The sequence below is a fragment of the Pseudonaja textilis genome, chromosome Z (assembly GCF_049901715.1).
Source record: "Pseudonaja textilis isolate UNSWEBS1 chromosome Z, rPseTex1.2, whole genome shotgun sequence".
NCBI lineage: Eukaryota > Metazoa > Chordata > Lepidosauria > Squamata > Elapidae > Pseudonaja > Pseudonaja textilis.
Window position 1 is genome coordinate 26,426,276 of NC_142008.1, and position 21,106 is coordinate 26,447,381.

The 21,106-nt window shown below is 34.7% G+C and overlaps 1 protein-coding gene across 1 annotated transcript in view; it reads right to left on the reverse strand.

Moving 5' to 3' along the window:
• Positions 1–11,541: 11,541 nt before the first annotated feature.
• The window catches only part of PIP4K2A (phosphatidylinositol-5-phosphate 4-kinase type 2 alpha), an 85,029-nt gene continuing 75,464 nt past the window's right edge, over positions 11,542–21,106 (reverse strand). Inside the window, exons 9-10 of the mRNA XM_087916491.1 lie at positions 19,256–19,359; positions 11,542–18,053 (exon numbers count right to left, since the gene is read on the reverse strand). Of these exons, the coding sequence (XP_087772617.1) occupies positions 17,973–18,053; positions 19,256–19,359 (185 nt within the window). The 3' untranslated portion in view covers positions 11,542–17,972. The remainder of the gene's footprint in view (positions 18,054–19,255; positions 19,360–21,106) is intronic.

Genomic DNA, 21,106 nt, shown 5'->3' on the forward strand with positions numbered 1-21,106 from the left:
GCTTATAATAAATATTATTTATCTCAATTACAGTACATAAGCATCTAGATATTTAAATGTAAGGAGCTAGTCTTCTGAAGTGAATAAAAATTTGTCCATGGACAAGGTGTACATATTTATCAAAATTCTGATATAGAAAACTTTGAAAAATAACAAAGCCAACAATAGTAATATATTGGTCTCCTTCACATACTATTTTATTATTTTTCCTCCATTTTTTCAGTTCTATATTCCAGAGCAGGGAATTATTATTTATTTTATTTATATCCCACCTATATATATAAATAGTTCAAGGCAGCGAACATATCCACTAGCGCAACTATTTTCCCCACAACAACAGCCTGTGAGAATTGGGAGAATGATTGGACCAAAGTTACCCAGTTGGCTTTCATGGCTCAGGCGGGATTTTATGTCTCTCTTTCCAGCCGGATACTTTAACCAAGTGGTCTTCAAACTTGCCAGCTTTAAGACTTGTGGACTTCACCTCCCAGAATTCCTCTTCCAGTTATGTTAACTCAGGAATTCTGGGAGTTGAAATCCACAAGTCTTAAACTTGCCAAGTTTGAAGACCCTTGCCATATACCATTAGATCAAACTGGTTCACAGTCATCACAATAATATCAATTAATTATGTGCACAGAGAGCAAGAACTTTTTTTAACCTTGTTAAATTTGCTTTGTTTATTTGCTTTCCTTTTATTAACATATGTGTAATTGTGTGTGCGTATACAAAAATACAATAGATACCTTACTATTCACCTCAAGCCTGAAATCTTTAATATATCAAAATATTTCTATCTAATTCGCTGCACAGTTGCTTTTCTCTCTCTCTCTTTAATATTATTCTCAGTTTTGGATGAAAATGCTAAATAATATTATTATGCTTGTAATACTGATCATGCTAAATTGTAGTTAATATTGATATTGGGAAATTAGGTCAGTTAAGGTTGGTTCACCCTAAGGACGAGGACATAAGCTATTGATTTCAAGGGATCTGAGCTGATCTCTAGTTCTTGATCATACATAAATAAAATACCTTCATCATACATAAATAAAAATTCATTCATAATTGCCCTGAACATTTTCCCGCATCACAGCAAATCCATACCAGGAGCACGAGAGGGCAAGAGTGCGCACCAAGTAAAGCATGGATTCGGGGTCCCCTAGAGGCAGCCTGACCAGTTTCAGCGATCCCCTTCTTTACCCTCCCACAAGCGACCAGGAGCCCCTCGGCCTGGACCCTCAGATTCAGCGGTAGCTTTTCAGCCATTCTCCCATGGCCTTTCTCCCACCCCCATGTACCATGAGAACACGTGGCAGGAATTCCCAGAGAGGTTGCTCCTTTGCTCCCAAGCACTTCGGCATCAGATCACCTGAAGGCTACAGCAGTTGCTTTGGGGGCCGGGAGAAGGGTAATTTGCTGCCTGGGAGGCCATCCCTCTGTCGCCCTCATGTGGAACAGGAAGGAAGGGCAGGGCACGGCTAGACAGGCTTTGGAGAGTTGTGTTTGGAAGCCCAGAAACCTCAAAGATGGAGGGCAGTAGGTCAGCGGCAATCTTGATATAAAATAGCCCCTTCCAATGGGGTTAAGAGCTTAATTAACCTCTGGCTCTTATTCTTTTCCATTTGTGGTAAAACCATAAGCACTCAAACTGAACTGAAAGCTCTAAAAAAGTTGAGTATACTGAAAGATTTCTCTGTACTTGTGGTAAAAATAAAGCCACTTTAAGCTGTGCTGAATTGGCTGATAAAGATATAGGGACATCTTTGTAGTTTTCTTAGCAATATTACAGTAGTGAAGAAGTGTTATTCTCTCTCTCTCTCTCTCTCATCATTATCTACCTATCCAATCTATGTGGCTGTCCATCTGAACAAGTGACCGATGGTAAGGAGAATTAAAATAAAAATAATTATAAACATTACAGCAATTGGCAGCACGCTGGCTGAGCGAACGTAACCCAAAGCACTATCACAAGTAAAAATTGCTTTCTTTCAACTAATTTTTAAAAAGTTGCTGAATTATATAGCTGTGGGAAGTCTTCTGAGTGCTATCCAGATTTGTTTGGTCAAACTTTCACCAAACTTAGCCAAAAGTTAGCTGAAGTTAGCTGCTAATGGCATAATTTTAAATTTTAATTAAAACTGTGATGATTCAACCAAGATGCAAAACAGGTAATGGGCAATACTAAAAACTGATAATCAACAGTTAAAAAAATGGGAAGAGAGGAAGAATCCCTTACTTTGTCTTGCCCCAAAATGTAACGTATATGGTTATGTCCAGCATACTTCAGAAACAGCAGAATCACATATTAGGAAGGATCTTGGCAAATTAGAGTATGTCTAGAGCAGAATAAGCAAGATGATAAGAGAAAAACTATGGAGAGACATCAAGACATATGAGGTATGTTTAGTCCAGAAGACTGCAAAAGACCTCAAATGAGCTTAAATGGCTTAAAGATAGGACAAGAATTAGTAGGTTAAATTTCAAGGAAGCAAGTTGGGAAAAAATCCTAATAGTACGAACTCTGGAAAAGTGGATCAGACTCCAGGGGAGATAGTGGAGTTTCCTTCACTGGAGGGGTTTAAACAGATGTTGGAAGGCCATCTTTTCTGAGTAATGGGACAGTAGACATCTGCTCTTAAATATAAGCATTGGATCTTAGAGATTATCTAACCAAATTCAATCTAACCAGGGAATTTGGTTAGGTAATCTCTTAGATCCAATGCTTATATTTAATAATTATATCTCTCTACAATTCTCAGGGTTCCCAGTCCCAGAATTTTTATCAGACTGGAATAACGCACTGTGCAGCTATCTTTTGTTAGGTGCTTATTGCAGTTTACAGAAGGCAACATGCCATCTTCTTTTTGGTGTGCTGTTAAGATTAAGATCAATGATATGGGTGTTTCCATATTTGCTGAACTACCACCAGTTATTAAAACAGCTACTAACCATAGTAGTAATTGCACCAAAGAGCACTATTTTACTCTACATGTATTGTCATCTTAATTAAAGTCATGTTTAGAAAGAGTTACTTCAAAATACTGTTCAATCTGAAGAATTTCAGGCCAATTTTATATTATTATTATTTTTGGTCACTCAGATGTTGATCCAGGCTGACACACACATTTCTTTTCAGCTATAAAGCTCCCAATTTATTTCACAACAATATTCAGTTAGCTTAAATAATAAATCTGAGATATCTGAAGCACCTGTATGCCCTGCTATTAATACAACTTGTTAGAAAATAACTCCTTCCTCCCTCGGGATATCTTCATCTGCAATGTCCTTTACTTGGCAGCTGTAATACTTAGATTTAGAGATTACAAGTGGTTTCCCTTAAAACTCAGTTGATAATATTCAGGGATGATGACTATAAAGTAGAAAATAACCAGATGGGTAGGAAAAGTGTGTTCTATTTTTAGGGCTAGGTTCAGCTTTTAGTTTACTTAGTAATGACTAGATCCATCTGGAAGCAATGGAATAAATTACAGTAGAGAACTTCAATGTGAAAACTTTGCACCAGTTCAGAATCAGTGCCAGATGCTTGATTGGACAATGTTAGTTGTTTTGGGGAACCTATTTTCTGATGCATTGAAACCAATGCAATTACAATGAGATGTAATTCAATTGGCAAGGAAGTACAGTTCTACCATCAGGAAAATGAGTTGGTCCTCCCATGTTGCCAGCTGTGCCCAGAGACCTAATACTTGATTTATTTTCTAAAGCATGTTTAACTGATTACATCATGCTGATTACATGCCAAATTAATGCATATTTTATAAGTTTGGTGTAGGAGAAAAGGTACAAAGCTAGAAAGGTTCCAGTTTTTTCCCCATGCAAATCAAAGAAAGTGTGTAAACTATGAGCTGTAAACTTTAAGTGCTTTTCAAACTTGGCAGCTTTAAGATGTATGGACTTCAACATGCTGCCTGAGGAATTCTAGCAGTTGAAGTTCACAGAACTTAAAGTTACCAGGTTTAAAAATATATGGCTTTAACCAAATAGGCTGCAACACAATGCTTCTGGTGTTCTAATAGTTCTTTTTTTGAGGCACTACTTTGGAAGATGGGTGGATTTAAGAAATGTCAGTAGTGTTGATTTGCTGCCTGATTTGCCTCTTCGAAAGTAATGAATTGAAGAATATATTTTTTTCTATTTTTTTTTCCTCTGTAGTCTTTAGCTAGGTCTGGCCATTTTCTTCTCTTTTTTTTTCTCTTGCCTTGTCCTCTTTCTTGTTCACAATAAATATCTTGTTCAGTTCTGAGAGCATTAACAAATTCCTTTCCAAAGAATATTTATTCTGAGGAAGATCATTACCCATAGGGTTTTGTATAGTTTTTATTAATAAAGTTATACCCATGGTCATGTGATTAAAATTCTGGTGCTTGGCAACTGATATGAATTTACAATAGATGCAGCATTTGGGTTTCATGTGGTCAGCATCTGTAACCTTCTCAGCCAATCTTCCAACAATCGAAATCAATGGGGGAATCCAGATTCACTTAATAATTGCATAATTAACAACTGCAGCAATTTGCTTAACCCAAGGTAAAAATATAATAAAATAAGGCACAACTCACTTAATAACCACAGTTTAGCAACAGAAATTCTGGTTGTAATTGTGATCATATGATGGGGACTATATATATAGTCTATATAATCCCCAACCTTTCCAGCTTGGTGGTTGTGTGTGTGTACACATGAAGCTCCAAGCTACTTCATGCCCTCTGCTCATGTGAGTAAAGTTTCTTGCGTGCACACTTGCCCATCTCTCCTTCAGCCTGGTTTCGAATAGGCCATAACCTGGTAGTGAGCTGTGGCCCAGGGGTTAGGCACCCCTGTATTATAAGATTGTTACTCTGTCACCTTTTAGCATCTTTTATGTAAGCTAAAGAAGCTCACTCACATTATTTTCCCCCCCAAAACTTTTCATAATCTTGGTAGCCTTTCTTTGGACTTGTTTCGTCTGACATGCCTTTTCAACTGAGGTAACCAGAATGGACACAGTACCATGTTGCAAGTGAAGTCTGATCAGGTCAGATATATATCTTGCCTCTGAAATTGTAATGTATGGAGAGATTAAATTACATTACAAAGTCTTACTTAGGCAACATTGCGACTTTTCAAGCTTGGAAGGATAACTCTATATCATAATCTGCCCTACTGAACTTACTTTAGAGATCAAGGCATTTCCTTGGAAATCAAGGATATTTATTACACATTAAGATAAGACAAATATGATTACTTCTAGTTCTAATGGGTATAATTGCATCAATTTGGTTGTGATTAAAAAATTTGGTGAGACAGTATATCAATATAGCCTTCTGTGTTCTTGAAATCGGAGTTTCTTTGTGACTGATCGTAGGATCACAAGTAACACAAATACTTTTTGAAAGTGTGCTTTAATGTCTTTATGTTGATAAGGAAATAATAATCTGGCTTTGCTCCAGAACATGTGATGATTCAGGTTATGGTTCCTTGCCAATGTTCTGTCAAATATAACTTCCTACTCCTCTCCCAGGAATAATTTGACCTCTTCAGAAGTCATTTATTGCCAGCGTAAAGGTGGGTGTACAAAGTTTGATAAGAACCTAGCCTGTGGTCGTAATTCTGATCACAAATATGTTCCACATATTGACTTTACAGCTTTTTCTCCAAAATAAAAATCAATATGTCATTCTGGTTGTAAATCTCTTGCAATTCTTTTTTCCCCAGAGTGTGTCTTAATTAAAATTGTGCTCCCTTGCCACTCTATCTGGAATATTTTCAGACAGAAGGCAAGCATCTGCCCCCTGGATCACGCCTAGCTGTAGTTGGGGTTTGACAAAAGTACACCACCCGAATTCACATGCATTCCGAGTTGCTCTCCTTCCAAATTCTTCCCCAAAAACCCATTTTCAGTTATTTCTTCAATGATATCACTACTGTGAAGCCACAAAGCCCTCTCAAAATTAGACATCCTTATTTATTAATAGAAGCATTTATTATGTAACAGCCATCTTAGAACAGTGGATTTTGTGATGTAGACAGTAGTATCTTCTATTTATAATCCTCCTGCACTTTCTTGCTATTTTTTTTTCTATACTGTAACAAAATATGGCAAGAAACCACATACCATTAAGGAGGCACAGAGAAATTGGAGACTAATATTGCTAAGAGTCCTTCATTAGAAGCATCCCTGTTATTTTCAACTACTAAAAAGATTTATTGGCTTGAATAGTTTGGCAGAAAGAAATAAACATGGTAAGGGAATAGAAATATAAAATCCAGCTGTTAAAATAAAAACAGTTTCCATCTTGGGTAAGGTACTATTTTATGCCTTAAATTGGTCCAGTTACATATATCTTGCTATAGGGATTGACTCCCTGTGTATACATTTTGAAGGCTGCAGCATGGCTATGATGCAAAATAGGTAATGTATCATATTTCAGACATGGCCAGATTCCCCTCTTTTTTTGCAGGGCCAAAAAAGAGGGGAATATAGAGGGAACTTTGGATTTACATTACAAAACTATCATTTTTAGCCTTTGGAAATCAAAAAAAGAGGAATGTAGGTAGACCTGTCTGTACCCCTATTCTAAAACTCTCAGAAGTGATGGGAAAAGGCATTTATTCATTAACCTGTAGTCTCAGCATTGATTCATGGGACTGAAAAGCAGAGATTCACATTGCTGATGGAGGCAGATGCCTGTGCTCATTCAAAAAAAAAAATGTTTTGTGTTGTTGAACATTTCTGCTGCTTAATGTATGGATGCTGCACCATAGCATATTGCACATTGGATTTCTAAATGTGGCAACACGTTTCACTTCCAACATGGTTGAGAAGCCACAGTATGGTATGCTGCCCTCCAAGCAAATGAGATCCAATGGTGGGCTCTGAGCAATGCACAAGACTGACATTAATTATTAGCTTGAGGCATGAACAAAATCCGAGGAGCAGAAAGATGTCCACATGTTCACAAGCATGTGGACTATCTAACATGAGATTAGGCTGACTGATCCATAATAGCTAGTGGCCACCTCTACCCAAAGTCAATCTGAATGCTCAAACTGGGTGCATCTCACCTTTCAGAGAATGACACTTTCCTTGTACAATAATTAGACTGTTCCCATATTTCATTTTTTTACTTTAAAATTGGGATATTTATTTGGAATATTTATTTCAAAGGAATCAGCAAACTGTTGGAATACTTTCACCAAATTCAACTGCCTGGATTTTAATTGATCATTTAAAAAATTAATTTGGAGTTTTTTTCATGACTTTTTTGTGTTTGAACGTACATATATGGAAACACACCCACACCTACAATGACCTGCTAAATTGTTATAAATTTATAACTTCAGTTGAAGCATTAACAAGAGGCTTAACATTTCAAAACAAAAATTACAAACTTGATCTGAGTAACATCATTGCTTCTTATTTTTTTGCTTTTCTCAATGGTTATAACATTTCATTTTGAACAAGAGAAATCTGATTAATATGTAAATATCTAATTTTAGGGTGGGACAATCAAAATTTGAAGGGGGGGGGAAAGAAAGACACTAATATTTTCCCTTTCTCTCTATCTCCATTTTCTCCAAATTATCTTATTAACTTCTTGCTTCCTGAAACATGTAAGAAGTTTCTCATAGGAGTGAAAGGCCAGCAAGGAACTAATAAACAATTTTGTCAGCATGTTTCCTGTGCTGTTTGTCTCTTCTCTGCACAGTACTAAAAGGAGTTTTAAAATACATACAGTCTAACTTTATACAACTATGATCTATTTTCTCAAACACAACAGGGTTCTGGCATTAGAAAATTATTAAGTAGATTCAAGCAATGTCCATTCAGTACACATAGAAGGAAAAGGTAGCTTTAAAAAAATCGTTAGCTTTTTTGACACTTTTAAAAAGACATTAAGGTTTTGAGCCAGTCAGTCCAAAGCCCATATTTTGAAATTTCAAGAAGGTATCTTTAAATGTTTTATTTTGCTCTTGATGCTAAACAAAAATGTAGGATTTCTGACAGCTGTCTGATTTATCTTTAACTAAGAGAATTGTTTTTGCATTTTCAAGAACTGGATTCCACTGAAGTGAATTTGGAACCATTTGCACATCTGTATTTTAAAATACTTTCTTGCCTGGAGAAAAGATTATCAGGTTAACAGTTGTGGCTTTTTTTTTGAACCCAACTTTTGTTTATCCCCAGCAGATCTGAAACAACATTGTACACATTGTAAAATATTCCATGCCCAGCATAATTTCATGTATACAGACTGGCCCTGCTTCACTGGATCAATGTTTGCATGATGATTTACCAGAAAGAATATTTTCCTATTTTCTATTCAAGACATACTCCTGAATTCAGCTGAATCCTTTTATCTGATTACGTTTTTAAAAAGCCATGCCTTTGCTGTAAAACTGCCATTCTACAGGTGAGCGAAATGACTTGTGTGCCCTATATCATCCTTGTTTAAATACATGATTCAAGTCAATAAAGGATCAAAGTATTGCTTTGTTGCAAATGGACGTCCAGGTAGTTAGAATGACTAAAACAAAAGATTTTTCACTTGAGCCTTAGCAGCAGAGCCATATTTCAGGTAAAAAGAATACAGTAGGATTTCTCATATTACACACAATAATATAGCTAAAGGGGATGTTTATGATGAGTAGAATAAATGTTTTTCTGGGAAAGTAGTATCATATATTGATTATAAAGTTCAAATAGCAATATAAGATTTTTTATAGCAAAGCTATTGATGTGGATAGCCACTATCCAGGATGCCAGCACAGATGTTAATTCCCATCATTGTTTAATTTGAGAGGGCAGACATTGAATCTGGGACCCACTACCAATGTTTATTCTCACTATATTTCTGGCTTTTTCCTGCTTTTATGCCTTCCAATTCCTGCATAGATGATAGGTAGGAAGACAAGCAGCTTTAAGATCAAATCAATGGACAAATATAATAGTTCTGACTCATTTGTTTAAAACTGGGTTTTTGATCAGCTGAAGTTGGTGACTGCTAAATCAACTGCTTCAAAATATTTGTCAAAAATATGGTCAGATGAGGCCCTTCAAGCTTGAGCTATCAAGACCCATCAGTTGGAGCATCCTTTATAGTAGCCTTAATCTACTCAATGGGGCAATTAGATTCTGCATTATGATAAATTCTATTTAAAGGAGAGTATTTTTCTCCCATATCCTGTGATTTATGAGAAAGTACTGCCTCCTAGAATGAAGGAGACTTGTTTTTTTTAGCAATTCATAAGTTGAAAAGCACAGCTATCTGTGGGCAATTTGTTGCAACTCTGACAGGATGTTTTATTTCATATCAGCCTGCTGGAGCATCTCACTTGTGTGGCAAAAACAAATGTGTTACCAAACCAACTCTGCATTTTATCAACTTCAGTACATGCATTTCCCAAGAAGACATTTTAAACAATTTATTCCTCTAGGGTTCAAGGACTTGGCATTATACCATTTTAACCTGCTTTTAATAGACATCTTATTTTTTGTATGAAAGTTTGCTTTTAGTCTATTTTGTTGTTGGTTGATTTAAGCATGAATACCTCAGAAACTGTTTTCTGATAAATGCATAGAAAGAAATGACAATGCTTGGATTTAATAACTAAATACATACTGAAACTTTCTTGGCATCTATTAGGAAACCAAGCTATCTTTTAGACTTCTCTTTGCCCTGGACTAGGCTGCCAATATCCTGTGCTAAATAAAAGAACCCCAAAAAGAGCAGCCCACAGAATTTTCTAGTTAGCAGTTCTTTTTTAGAGGAAAAAATAGGGAATTGTAGCACAAGAATTGCTGAATCTTCCAGCACCACCAAATGGCACAAACCCTGAAAGTTATGTTTAATAATACTTGTTGGACCTCATTCTTCATAGCTGTTCTGTTGCAGGTAGCTAACATTGGTGTTCAGAATTATATTGCTATAGATCCGCAACATTCCATCCAATCCTTAGGTTCCGATTTAGAACTATTTTACCCATTTTGAAAGAGATGTAAGCTACCGCTAATTACCAGATTTATCCAGCACTGCATGCATTGTAGGAAATAGTATTTTCTTTTAAGGTATTACTGATCTTTCTTGACTACTTAAAAGAAATTCTCATATATTTTTCTTAACCAAATGGGGGAATTGGTGTTTTAAAATCAATTCAAAGAAAATCATGAATGCAGAAGAACTGCATTTTTAAAAACACGTTGCTTAAACGTTATTTATAGGCATCTGGTAATGATAGGCATTTGGAAATTATAATGAATTCCCGACTTTTAATTTTAAGTGGCAAATTCATTCTCTTCATAAAGTGGGCTAATCTGAAAAACCAGAGAGATGGAAACATGTGGCTGATACATTGATCATAGTCATCCTAACAAAGTTTCAGTGCTCTGAGCTGCAGGTCTTTAGCTACTAGAGAACCACACTCACATGAAGGGAGAATATTTGGAATATAATACACCAGTATTTTTTTTATAGATGACCGTATAGCAGAATTATTGGCAACTGGTTCCTGGAGTTACCCATGGCACTTGGCTGCAGATTAAAAACATATTAACTTCTATCATTTTTGATTCTGATGATATCCACGGGGAATATAAGAAAAGCACAACAGTTCCTCCTATGGAGTCAGTAGCAACTTTTTTCTCTATTAGGAAAATGCAAAGACTACAAATATGGGGGTAATATATTCATTAGTCATTGTAGAAAAACAATGCTACTGGAATTATTGTTCCATCCCCATCTTTATCTGTTGTTCTTGGTCTGTGAAATAAGTTTTAAATGAAGGAGGAAATGTGAGAGACAAGTAAAAATGGATAAAAATAAGACTAAACCAAGCATCCAAGTGGGACTAACATTTTATGCAAATGTATGGCATTTCATAAATAACTGTTCTCCAAAGGAAAAATGGAATAAGATACAGGTGAGTTTTATATATAGACTTACTGTTATAGCCTTGATCAGAATTCCATCCTTTGCTTTGGGGCAGATTTTGGTTTCATGTCATGTCTTTAGAATGGAGACGGCTTTAAACACTTATCAATAACCCTCTCTGATGTGTATCTTTCAACTTGGGGGATTTTAATATTTTCCTAGGAATACTTTCCTACTATTTTTTTAAACAAACTTTTTCAATCTAGCTGTACATGTTTATAAGATCATTAGGACCAACCATTATAAGATCATTAAGACCATTTTAATAGAATTGCATTGTGCAACTAAACCTTTATATGCACATTTTCATAATGACACATAATTCCATTTCCATAGAAAGCTATCTCCCCTTCTTCTTAGTAAGTTACCTTCAAGTTCCATTCTCCAACAAAGTGGAAGGTCATAAACAATCTTCTCTCAATTTGCCATCATGAACTTTGAATAGCCCCCAATTTCAAGTTGGCATAAGTATTATGGCGTATTATAAAATACATTTAAGATCGAAGTTTAGGGAAGATGTTCCATCAACTGTAAATCAATGAGAATTTGGCTATTGTGGATTTGCTACATAAACGTCCGAAGGATACAAACACAAGCAGAGACAGAGTTTCCTAGCAAATCAAAAGTGCTTTATTTTATAAAGCTTTATTCATATCTAGAGTGTATTTTTAGAGATAGGTGATACAATGTAAAACTTCCTCACCTCTCCAAACAGTTTTGACAGATAATGAATGGCAAAGACAATTACAGACAGAAAAGGGTGCTGAACTTATTTGATTAAACACATATGGTAATTGGCCATAATGGAATTGTAATTCTTTAATGTAACATGTTCTCCCAGAAATATTCTTGTAGTCTCATTAAACTTAGAAGCCACTGTATATTGTAAGAAATATAACATTCATACAAAATTGATCAGGAGTTTTCCATGTATGAGAGAAGGAATAAAAAACTGAAGCCAGTTATCAACTTAATACAGAAAAATACAGAGTTCTACACATACATTACAGTACTATTAACATCACCAGGAGGATAACATAATGGTACAATTTAGAACCAATCCGATTCTAGAAGGAGACGAATGGACATCTTGAAACAGGTATACTGGGATCGTAAGAAAAATCTAGGTATGCCTAATGTACAGAGTAGCATTCCTAGCATATTCTGTTATCCAAATATATCTCACTCCTGTCTTCTAATAATCGTGCTACATTGAATAAATGTTAAAAGTAAATAGGAAGCCTGGCTCATATATTTTCACTGTTGCTAAAAGAAACTATGCTAGGGTCTACCATTCCTTAGATCAACTGTAGAGCATATTACTCAAGTTTTAAATTTCAGATTCCTTTTCAGAATTGTTTATTAAACTTAAAAATACACAGAATCGAATCAGAGTGATATATTCACTTATAAATAACCTATCTTGTGAAATAAAATTTTCTATCAATAACCTATCTGGTAAAATAAAATTTTCTATCAATTATGTAATTTATAATAAACGTATCAACATATGGATTCCGACCATGGTTGAGTATTAATCCACAAAATGTTTTAAAAGAACTGTGTTAAGAGTCCCAAGAAATTATGAACTTCAAATCCAGTAACCTTTGTAACTTGAATCTAACTATTAAAAGGGTAGTGTGATTTGCAATGAACTGTTTGATAGTAATGATATATTAAAATATGCTAGCTTAAGTTTCTATATAAGGTATGTTACAACAGCAAAAATTATTCTCTTTAATTGAACAAACTAAAAGCTCATTTTTGTATAAAATCAACATGTGACAATTTGTAAATACTAACATGTGAAACCAACATAATTCACAATAAATGGGCCCATAAGACAAAGAGAAATAAATAGCAGACACCATTACAAATGGAATTGGTTGCTCTATCATGGATAGACACAGCTCTCAATAAATCAGAATGCAGAAGCTTGAATTAAACACACTCATATTTTTCCATATTGTATTCAGAATAGGAAAGCTTGCAATTTATTGACTCATTATACATCTCTAACATAACTGAAGGTTGCACTTAAATTTGGATGGATCTTGCCAGTATCAGTTTCAAGATTAGAACTACAGTGGCCACTATTGGATGGGGTAATTTATTGGTTGAATCCACCCAAATATTAAGTCATAAAATATGCTTTACAAACATCAAGTGGGTTCATAAAGTCAAACAATCACATTTTGTTTGGTATAACACATAAACCAAGTTTTTGCAATCAAACAAAGGGAATATTAAAGCTATTTATCTGGAGTCTGCTTAGATCCAAAGAAATTATTCTAACCATGCTGTTGCACAAACATACTCCCTGTGAGCAGCTCTTTAAAACAGCCATGCATTTTCCTGGGATCCAATGGTAGATACAGAATGATGCTACTTTCATTCTCCAAAGTACTTTTGCTAAGGATTTCTAAATTATGGGGGACATATTGTCCATTCTATTTACAGGTAATTATTGTTTAAAGAACATCAAAACTTATTGAACTTATTTGAACTTGAACTTATTCAAAACGAAATAAACACTGGGAATTTTAGGAAAAAAATGAAATATTAAATAGGAATCTGCAGTCATGAATGATGAAGTTTAAGATGAAGAAACTGGGACAGGAGAATAAAGGTGAGAATAGAAAAACTATCAATAGTAATAGGCACTTTGCACACTGAGTTATTTTGGGAGTGTCTAGTTAATAGTATCGCCAAAGCAGTGCTATTGCAATTTGCAACCATGACATTTTCAAACTAAGTCTTCTGACATTCCATATGATATTCTGAGGATGGAGACGTCATTAAACAAGAAGCTGGGTTGAAAATTAAATGAAACAGTATTAAATTAGAAAAGCAACGGTTTAACCATTTTGGAATTTACCTGATGGATGACCCATAGTATTAAACCATTAATTGGTTCAATCACACCTGGACATCTGCAAGAAATTATTAGGAAAATGGAGCTCAATCAAGGACAATAGAATTCCTGGACTAGGTTAACCAAACTGAGCAGTGCAAAAGAAAAAAAAAGGCTACCTTTCTTTGTGATAACAATAGGACAGAAGATAAGAATTCCATTACAGATGGCAGTCAGAGTGAAAAACACAACTAAAACTTGGAAGAAATTAGAAATTAGGGTTAAGTGCCCTGGTTATAAAATGACAAAGCAATATAATATACATCAATATACCCAAATGTTTAAAAGAGAGAGATTGTGGCAAAAGTTAAAATATAAGCTCCCAAGAAACAATGTCACCTGTGTATATTAGCTTGTAGGAACTACTGAGAATGCCATGCATCCAAAGAGGAGCAATACCCATATTTGTAGATTATTTACATATTTAAACCTTTTTAAAAAGTTTTGCTACTTATGAAGAACATTGTTTTGTCTTATTGATAAAAGGAGACATCCAACTACAGAACTGGGGATAAGTATAATAATTAACCAGTCAGGTAGAAATAGCCTGGAGAAATGATGACTATTACAAATGAAGCAGAATGAACATTCTTTTTTTAGGGGAATGATGCTCTCACAAAACCTATCCTGCCTTTTAAAAAATATAGCAGAAAAATAATCAAGGTGGGGGGGGGGGATGAAAACTGAAAGACATACCGTGTTTGTCATAGAGAAAAGAAACAAAATGAAGGTAACATTTGGAAATATGAACATGCATGTTCCCCAAGAACTGCATCACACTTTATGTGCCATGTTAGGAGCTAGACTAGTAATGTGTGTGGAGTTGAAATCCAGATGGGCATTCAGAACTTTTAAAGGATGAAATGGATATCTTAAACCCTGCAGATTACCCTTGAAATTGCAAAATTAGACAAAAAATGCAATAAAATAAAAAGATCCAATACCTTTGGCTCCACTTTTTGCATATTGGCCTTAAGGAAATGTGCAGATCTTATTTTTGTATATTAATTTAAGAGGAAATACAAAAAGGAACTAGTACTGGGAGCATTTGTCATTTAGAGAACTACATCTATCACTTTAATCTGTACTGAAGCTCAAAGCAGTATATATGCCCATAATGTCAGGGAGCCTTATTTGAAGAGCCTAGGATTGTAACAGGGATCCCCAAACTTGGCAACTTAAAGATTGGTGGAATTCAAGTCCACAAGTCTTTAAGTCACCAAGTTTGGAGACCTCTGATATAGAATAACATAAGTGAGAAAATACAATCTGTAATGCAATAAAATTACATTTATTAATAATCCTGAAAAGTCACCCATGGTAGTAGCATTTATGGTGACTGTCCATCCAATTACATTACATATCCAATTGAACCAGTAGAACTTCATATAAGAATAGAGGTACCACTTCATTTAGTGGCCATGTATCAACTGGGACATAGTTCGTCTATAAAACACTAAACAATATCTTCCCTGTGGAAATTTGGAGTTCATTTATAGAGAATAAAAAGTTTAAAGGCATGAATGTTATAAAAACAAATTGGAGCCCGAGCAATATGTTCAAAGGAGTTTCTAAAATAGGTGTGATATTTAGGAATAATATATATGCGTCCTCTATCCCTTCAAATCAATTATTAACCACTATTCATTTTACCCTAACTCAAAACTTTTGCCATGTTATCTAAAACCAAAGGACACGATTTTGAGTATCATGTTCATGAATAGATTATTAAAACCTAAAACAGCACTTATATTCTGAAACACCAAATAAAATTAAAATTGTTAAGGAAAGGCATATACTATTCAGATGTGCCACGGCTGACATATATTAAAATATTGAAATTAGCAACAGCGTTAGGCAACAAAAACCAACCAATTGTAGACATTTATAACTATATAAAAGAAAAAGAACAACATAGGCTGTGTGGAGCAAATATAATCAATGCCTCTTTTCTCATGCAGTAACTGATAGTTTATATGGCTTGTTGCGAAGTACCCCGAGCAGTGAAATGAGACAGCAGCATTTTTGTTGGTACTTTAAAGAAAAAAAATTCTTTTTTGCCTAAATATACCATGTATCCTAGAGTAGTTGAATGTTGTCTACACTGGCTGGTCCCAGTGATCTCCACAGGATCAGCCAGGGATCTCTTCCAGTGTCTTTACAGATTCTAACAAGATAATTCAATGCCTTTAGCATATATATTATGTATATTAATACTAGGTTCCCCTCAGTTCTAATTAGCTCATTTAATAAAATTCCCATTGGAATTGGTCTTGAAAGCCTGCGTAATTTGCTTTTGCATGAACACACAAATACATATTTAGCTTTGAAATGTCCTCAACTCTTTTCTGGACTAAATATGAGGCATCAGGATTAGTTATTTTAAAAGAACCTATTAATTTTTAAGCATTATTATGGAAAAAAAAGAAAACCTATTGAGAGATATTTTAAAACGGTAATAAAACCTTTCTAAAAAATAACCCACAGCTTTTAATAGAGATGATATTGCTCTTGACCACATAAGACTTGCAAGACCAGTTATTATTTTATCAGAATTTTTCTAGTTAACATTATATGTCTTGAATTTGTAGCTGTACTATCATTATATTAATAGAGAAGGCAATCTGGCACTCCAGGAATAAAATTATAAATTGCAGGGTGTGATTTCTTCTTAAAAATTGCCTATGAATGTCTACTTAAACAAAGAATTTTAAAAGGCACATTGTTTTTGCACATTGCATACATACAGAATATAATTTGAACATCTCTAATTCTGTCCTTTTCAAAACCTCCAAAAATAAAACAAGCAGATTGTAGGGAATAACAGAGTTTTAGGTAATCATTTAAACAATATAATTTAGAGAGAGAGAGAGAGAGAGAGAGAGAGAGAGAGAGAGAAAGAGAGAGAGCTAAATTAATATAATTAAAATAGCACTTAAAAAAAGATTCTATCACAAGGGTGAATAAAATATCTGCTCTGATACATTACTGCATGTTACAGTTCAAGAAATTACTTTATCCGTACTGCAAAGTAACTTTACATGTAAACTTCAGATTCTCTAACCAACTCAAGAGCATCCCTGTTTTCCTTTCAATGTAAACAATAAAATATAGGGCTTAGAAAAGAATATTTTAATAAAATATTTTAAAAACAGCACATGTAAGCATTTGATGTCTTCTTTTGATCTCTTACAGATGAGCAAACCTTTCTACACCTTTGTTCATGTGGGAAAAATGCCATTATTACCCCTAACATTTTTTCTAAAAAGCTATTTGATTTTCTTTATACTATACTCAGTTTCTATATGATAAACATACAATGCAAAATCTCCATGTTACAAGACAATTAAACAGTCTATATTTCTTCTACCCTGATCCTCAAAATGAGTCTTCCCTTGGCAAGTACACAGAATTATTATGGCATCAGAATTTAATAAAACAAGAGCCAAACTTCTGTGTTGCTGGAAGACTCTTTCCTGTCTCAATGGGCTTACTTAGTAATATAGGTTAAAAAAAAACTGCCAAGAGGAAAAGCTTCCAGCAAATGGGGGTTATTCTTAAGGAGTGCAAACATGCAGGTTTGTTAAGTGTAACATTCACAATAAGATCAGAGTCATAATTACCGCCAATATTATCTTGCATCTTTCAGTTCAAATTTTAAACTGATCCACAGTTTACAGTTCTGATTCCAATATTGTAGGTCCCAACATGCACATAGATTTTTCTTCCCTTTACACAATATCCTTTTTCCCCATTCATCCCATTTCAGCTAATATCCACAGAGAGATGTTGCAATGCACATTAAGTAGGAGCTATCTATTTTAGTTATTATTAGTTAATTTATATCCATTTTTGCACACTCATACACACATACAATCTCACACACACACACGTCAGAAATAGCTAAAACTATGCTGGGCATAATCAGGCAGCTGTAAAAGCAAATATTTCACCCCAATAAGTCATCTTTGCCAGCAGATGTAAATGGGTAGGGCGGGGTATGGGCTGCCTTTTGCAAGAGAGAACGAGTTCCTTTTAAAAGAAGCTTTCTTAAAGACCCCTTACACACTTGTAGCAATTTTCTGTTTCTTCCAGACCTTATACTGTCCAAAAGAGCATTTAGGTTACGTTAAGATGTTGGCAATAAAGTCCAAGAATCGTTTTGAATACTGTTCAGGATTAACTGTTGAAATCTCTGCACCAGCCTGTAAAACCAGAAGATGATGATGAGACACAAATTAAATTTAAAAGTTTAGGGCATTTACATCTTTATTTCCCAATCTGATGTTGTTCATTTATGCTCAGCTATTCCAATTCCCAAATTAGGATAGGAGAAGATTGTCTAAATATACTTTCCTTTATGCCCGAAGGCTCCATGATCTGTCCAATTTTATTTTTCAGTCTATTTCAGTCTATTTTTTTTAAAAAAGTGAAAAAGTAGCATGTATCTCAAATATACTCTTTATTTCAAAGAATGTTTTTAATGCTATTAACCTTAAGACATTCATTGAAAATAAAGATAATAAGGAATAGCAAATAGCAGATTTGTTAGGAAGGGTGTGTATCCAGGGGAGAGGAAAGGAAGGAGGGGAGGGAAGGAAGGGGAGAAGAAAAGAAATGAAAGGAGGAGGCTGAGCTAGAATCTTCTCAGATACTCTTATTAGGTAAAATACCAGAGAAATTGAAGGAAGCAAACATTCATTCAAGATCTATTTATTCCAATCTTTTATCTTATTCTAATGTAATTGCACTTTTATGTGAATAAAATGCTGTCATATAATAAAGCATACCCATTTACAGTACACAGAATTTTAAAATGATTTGGTACTGGGATATAAAAAGTATATGGTGCCCTGAAGAGGGCAGGATGAAATAGTATCATAAACTATGTGGGGATTTAAATTAATTTTTTTTAACCTTTTAATAAAGCCCAAACCTCCATACTCCCCACATAGATCCTAGCCCACCCTTTGAGAAAAGTTTGAAAGAAGTCTTCAATGTGTTTTTCAAAAGTTGGGGTGATTCTTGAACCAATGAAAACTGCCTTCTCTGTTCTGCAAGGAAGATTCTACTTTACAGATCTTCAGACTCTTTCCAGAATTTATTTAGGGTTTATAATCACCTTAGGTGTCTCATAAGTAAAAGAGAAAATCCCTTCAGAAGGCCATGTAATTTGAAAATGGTTCAATCTCACTCAAGAACAAATTTCTAAAGTTAACTGAGCCACACTTTTATGACTGCTTTGTGAGACAAAGTAGTAACATTTCTGACATCTGATCACTCCTCATTGTAGACAGGCCCTCAAATAAAGAGAGTCAGGGGAATATAATCATGTTAATCTGAAAACCCTTTAACAGTCCAACCCTTGAAACTCCTTGACAGGACAGTGCAACGGAGACCTACTCACCCCATGTTTCACAGTTTTTGCAGCATGGGCAGCTTTCTTTTTGGCATCGTAATGAGTAAGAATGTCAATAATAGCCATGAAGTATACCTCTTTTCTAGCTGCATCTGAGGGGAAGGGAGTGGGGAAGAGATGGGGGAAATAAAATTAAACCGTACCACAGGAGATTGTTAAATAAATAATTATAAATTGATATAATCGCTTCACCAAATTCACACTTTGAATTTGAACCTACATAATCAGTCTGGACAAAAGTACTTCAATTCTGACAATAGAGAGTATTGTGATGATATGTTACTGGGTTGGGGGATGAGTTCAAATATGATACATTTTATTAAACCTCTTAAAATCAGCTGTGTTTTAGCCATTTAAAATTGGGTATAAAAGGCAGGCAGAATCCGGCTGTTTTTATTCTACTTTATTTGTTTGATTTATATAGCCACACATCTCACACATGTGACTCTAGGTGGCTTATAAGATTAAAACTTAACCTTAAACTGCAAGAAAATCTGTGCACATTCCATCAATAAATGTTTATATTGCACAGGTGCGATAGAAGACAACTAAGATACGAGTTCCTAAAAGTTTAAAATCAGATAAGATACTCCTGACTGCAAAGTATACTAAGATGATAAGGTACCAGAAGGAAAAACCTGAGAAACATTTGGAGAAGTTAGGTATGTTTAGTCTGAAGAAAAGACTGTAGGGATATAGGACAGCTGTCTTCGTATATCTGAAGGGCTCTCATGTACAAGAAGGAAGAATTGTTCAGAGCTGTTCCAGAAGACAGGAAAAGAAACAGTGGATTTTAATGTTAGCTGGACATCTGGAAAAATTTCCTAATGCGACAATATGTCCAATATGGAGAAGGCTATTCAGGATGTAGGTAACTTCCTTTGGCTGGAGATGTTTAAACAGAAGCTGGATGGCCAATTTTACAAATGCTACAATAGTGAATTCATACATTGGGTGAACATTATTCTAGATGATTTCAATAATCCTCCCTGCCTCCAATTTTGTAGATCTAGCATGAATTTTGAATAACGTATCTGAATGAATTATCAGTTTCACATATATATTGTGTCTTACAGACCTGACATAAAGAGAAGTATATACTTATGTGTGGATTTGAGCGCCAGTGTTCTTCTCAAAGAAACAATCCCCTGATGTTTTCTTGGCAAGATTTTGGAAGTGATTTGCCCTTGCTTGCTTTCTAGGACTGAGAAAGAGTGGTCGGCACCACGTTATCCTGGTTATGTGCCTAAAGTGGGACTAAAACTCAAATCTCCTGATTTTTAATCTGATGCTTTATCTACTGCTCTATACTGGCTCCTAAAGAGTAGTAAGTTAATGCATATATAATGTTTCAATATTTTAAATGCTAAGCACTATGGAGCCAAAATTTTAAAAAGTTGCCCATTCTTTTCCAAAGAGAGGTGGTTTTTTTTTTGTTAAGTCAGCTTCCTTTAAAAGATGGTTAGAAATCCTTTATTTTGTTAAAAATTATCACATTTATGACGGTTCAGTTCTGACCCATCTGTTAAAGAAAATGAGACTGTTGGAACATGGGACTGAAAGAAGTGGGAGCACACAACTACACGTTTAGGCAGTGCCAGAGACTAAGAATGTGAAGATTGGATGTACATATGATGTACCATACTTCTGTCTCAATTTGCAGAACTCTTTTGAATTTTACAATTAATCTGCAATCATAATTGGAAGAAAGTTTCAACAAAGTTAAATAGATTGCTTCTGGGTATGACTATCACAAATATATTGACTATGGAGCAAAGATTTAATGAAAAACAGAAAGAGGCTATTTATGTTGCTTTAATATACAACTCCAAATGATAA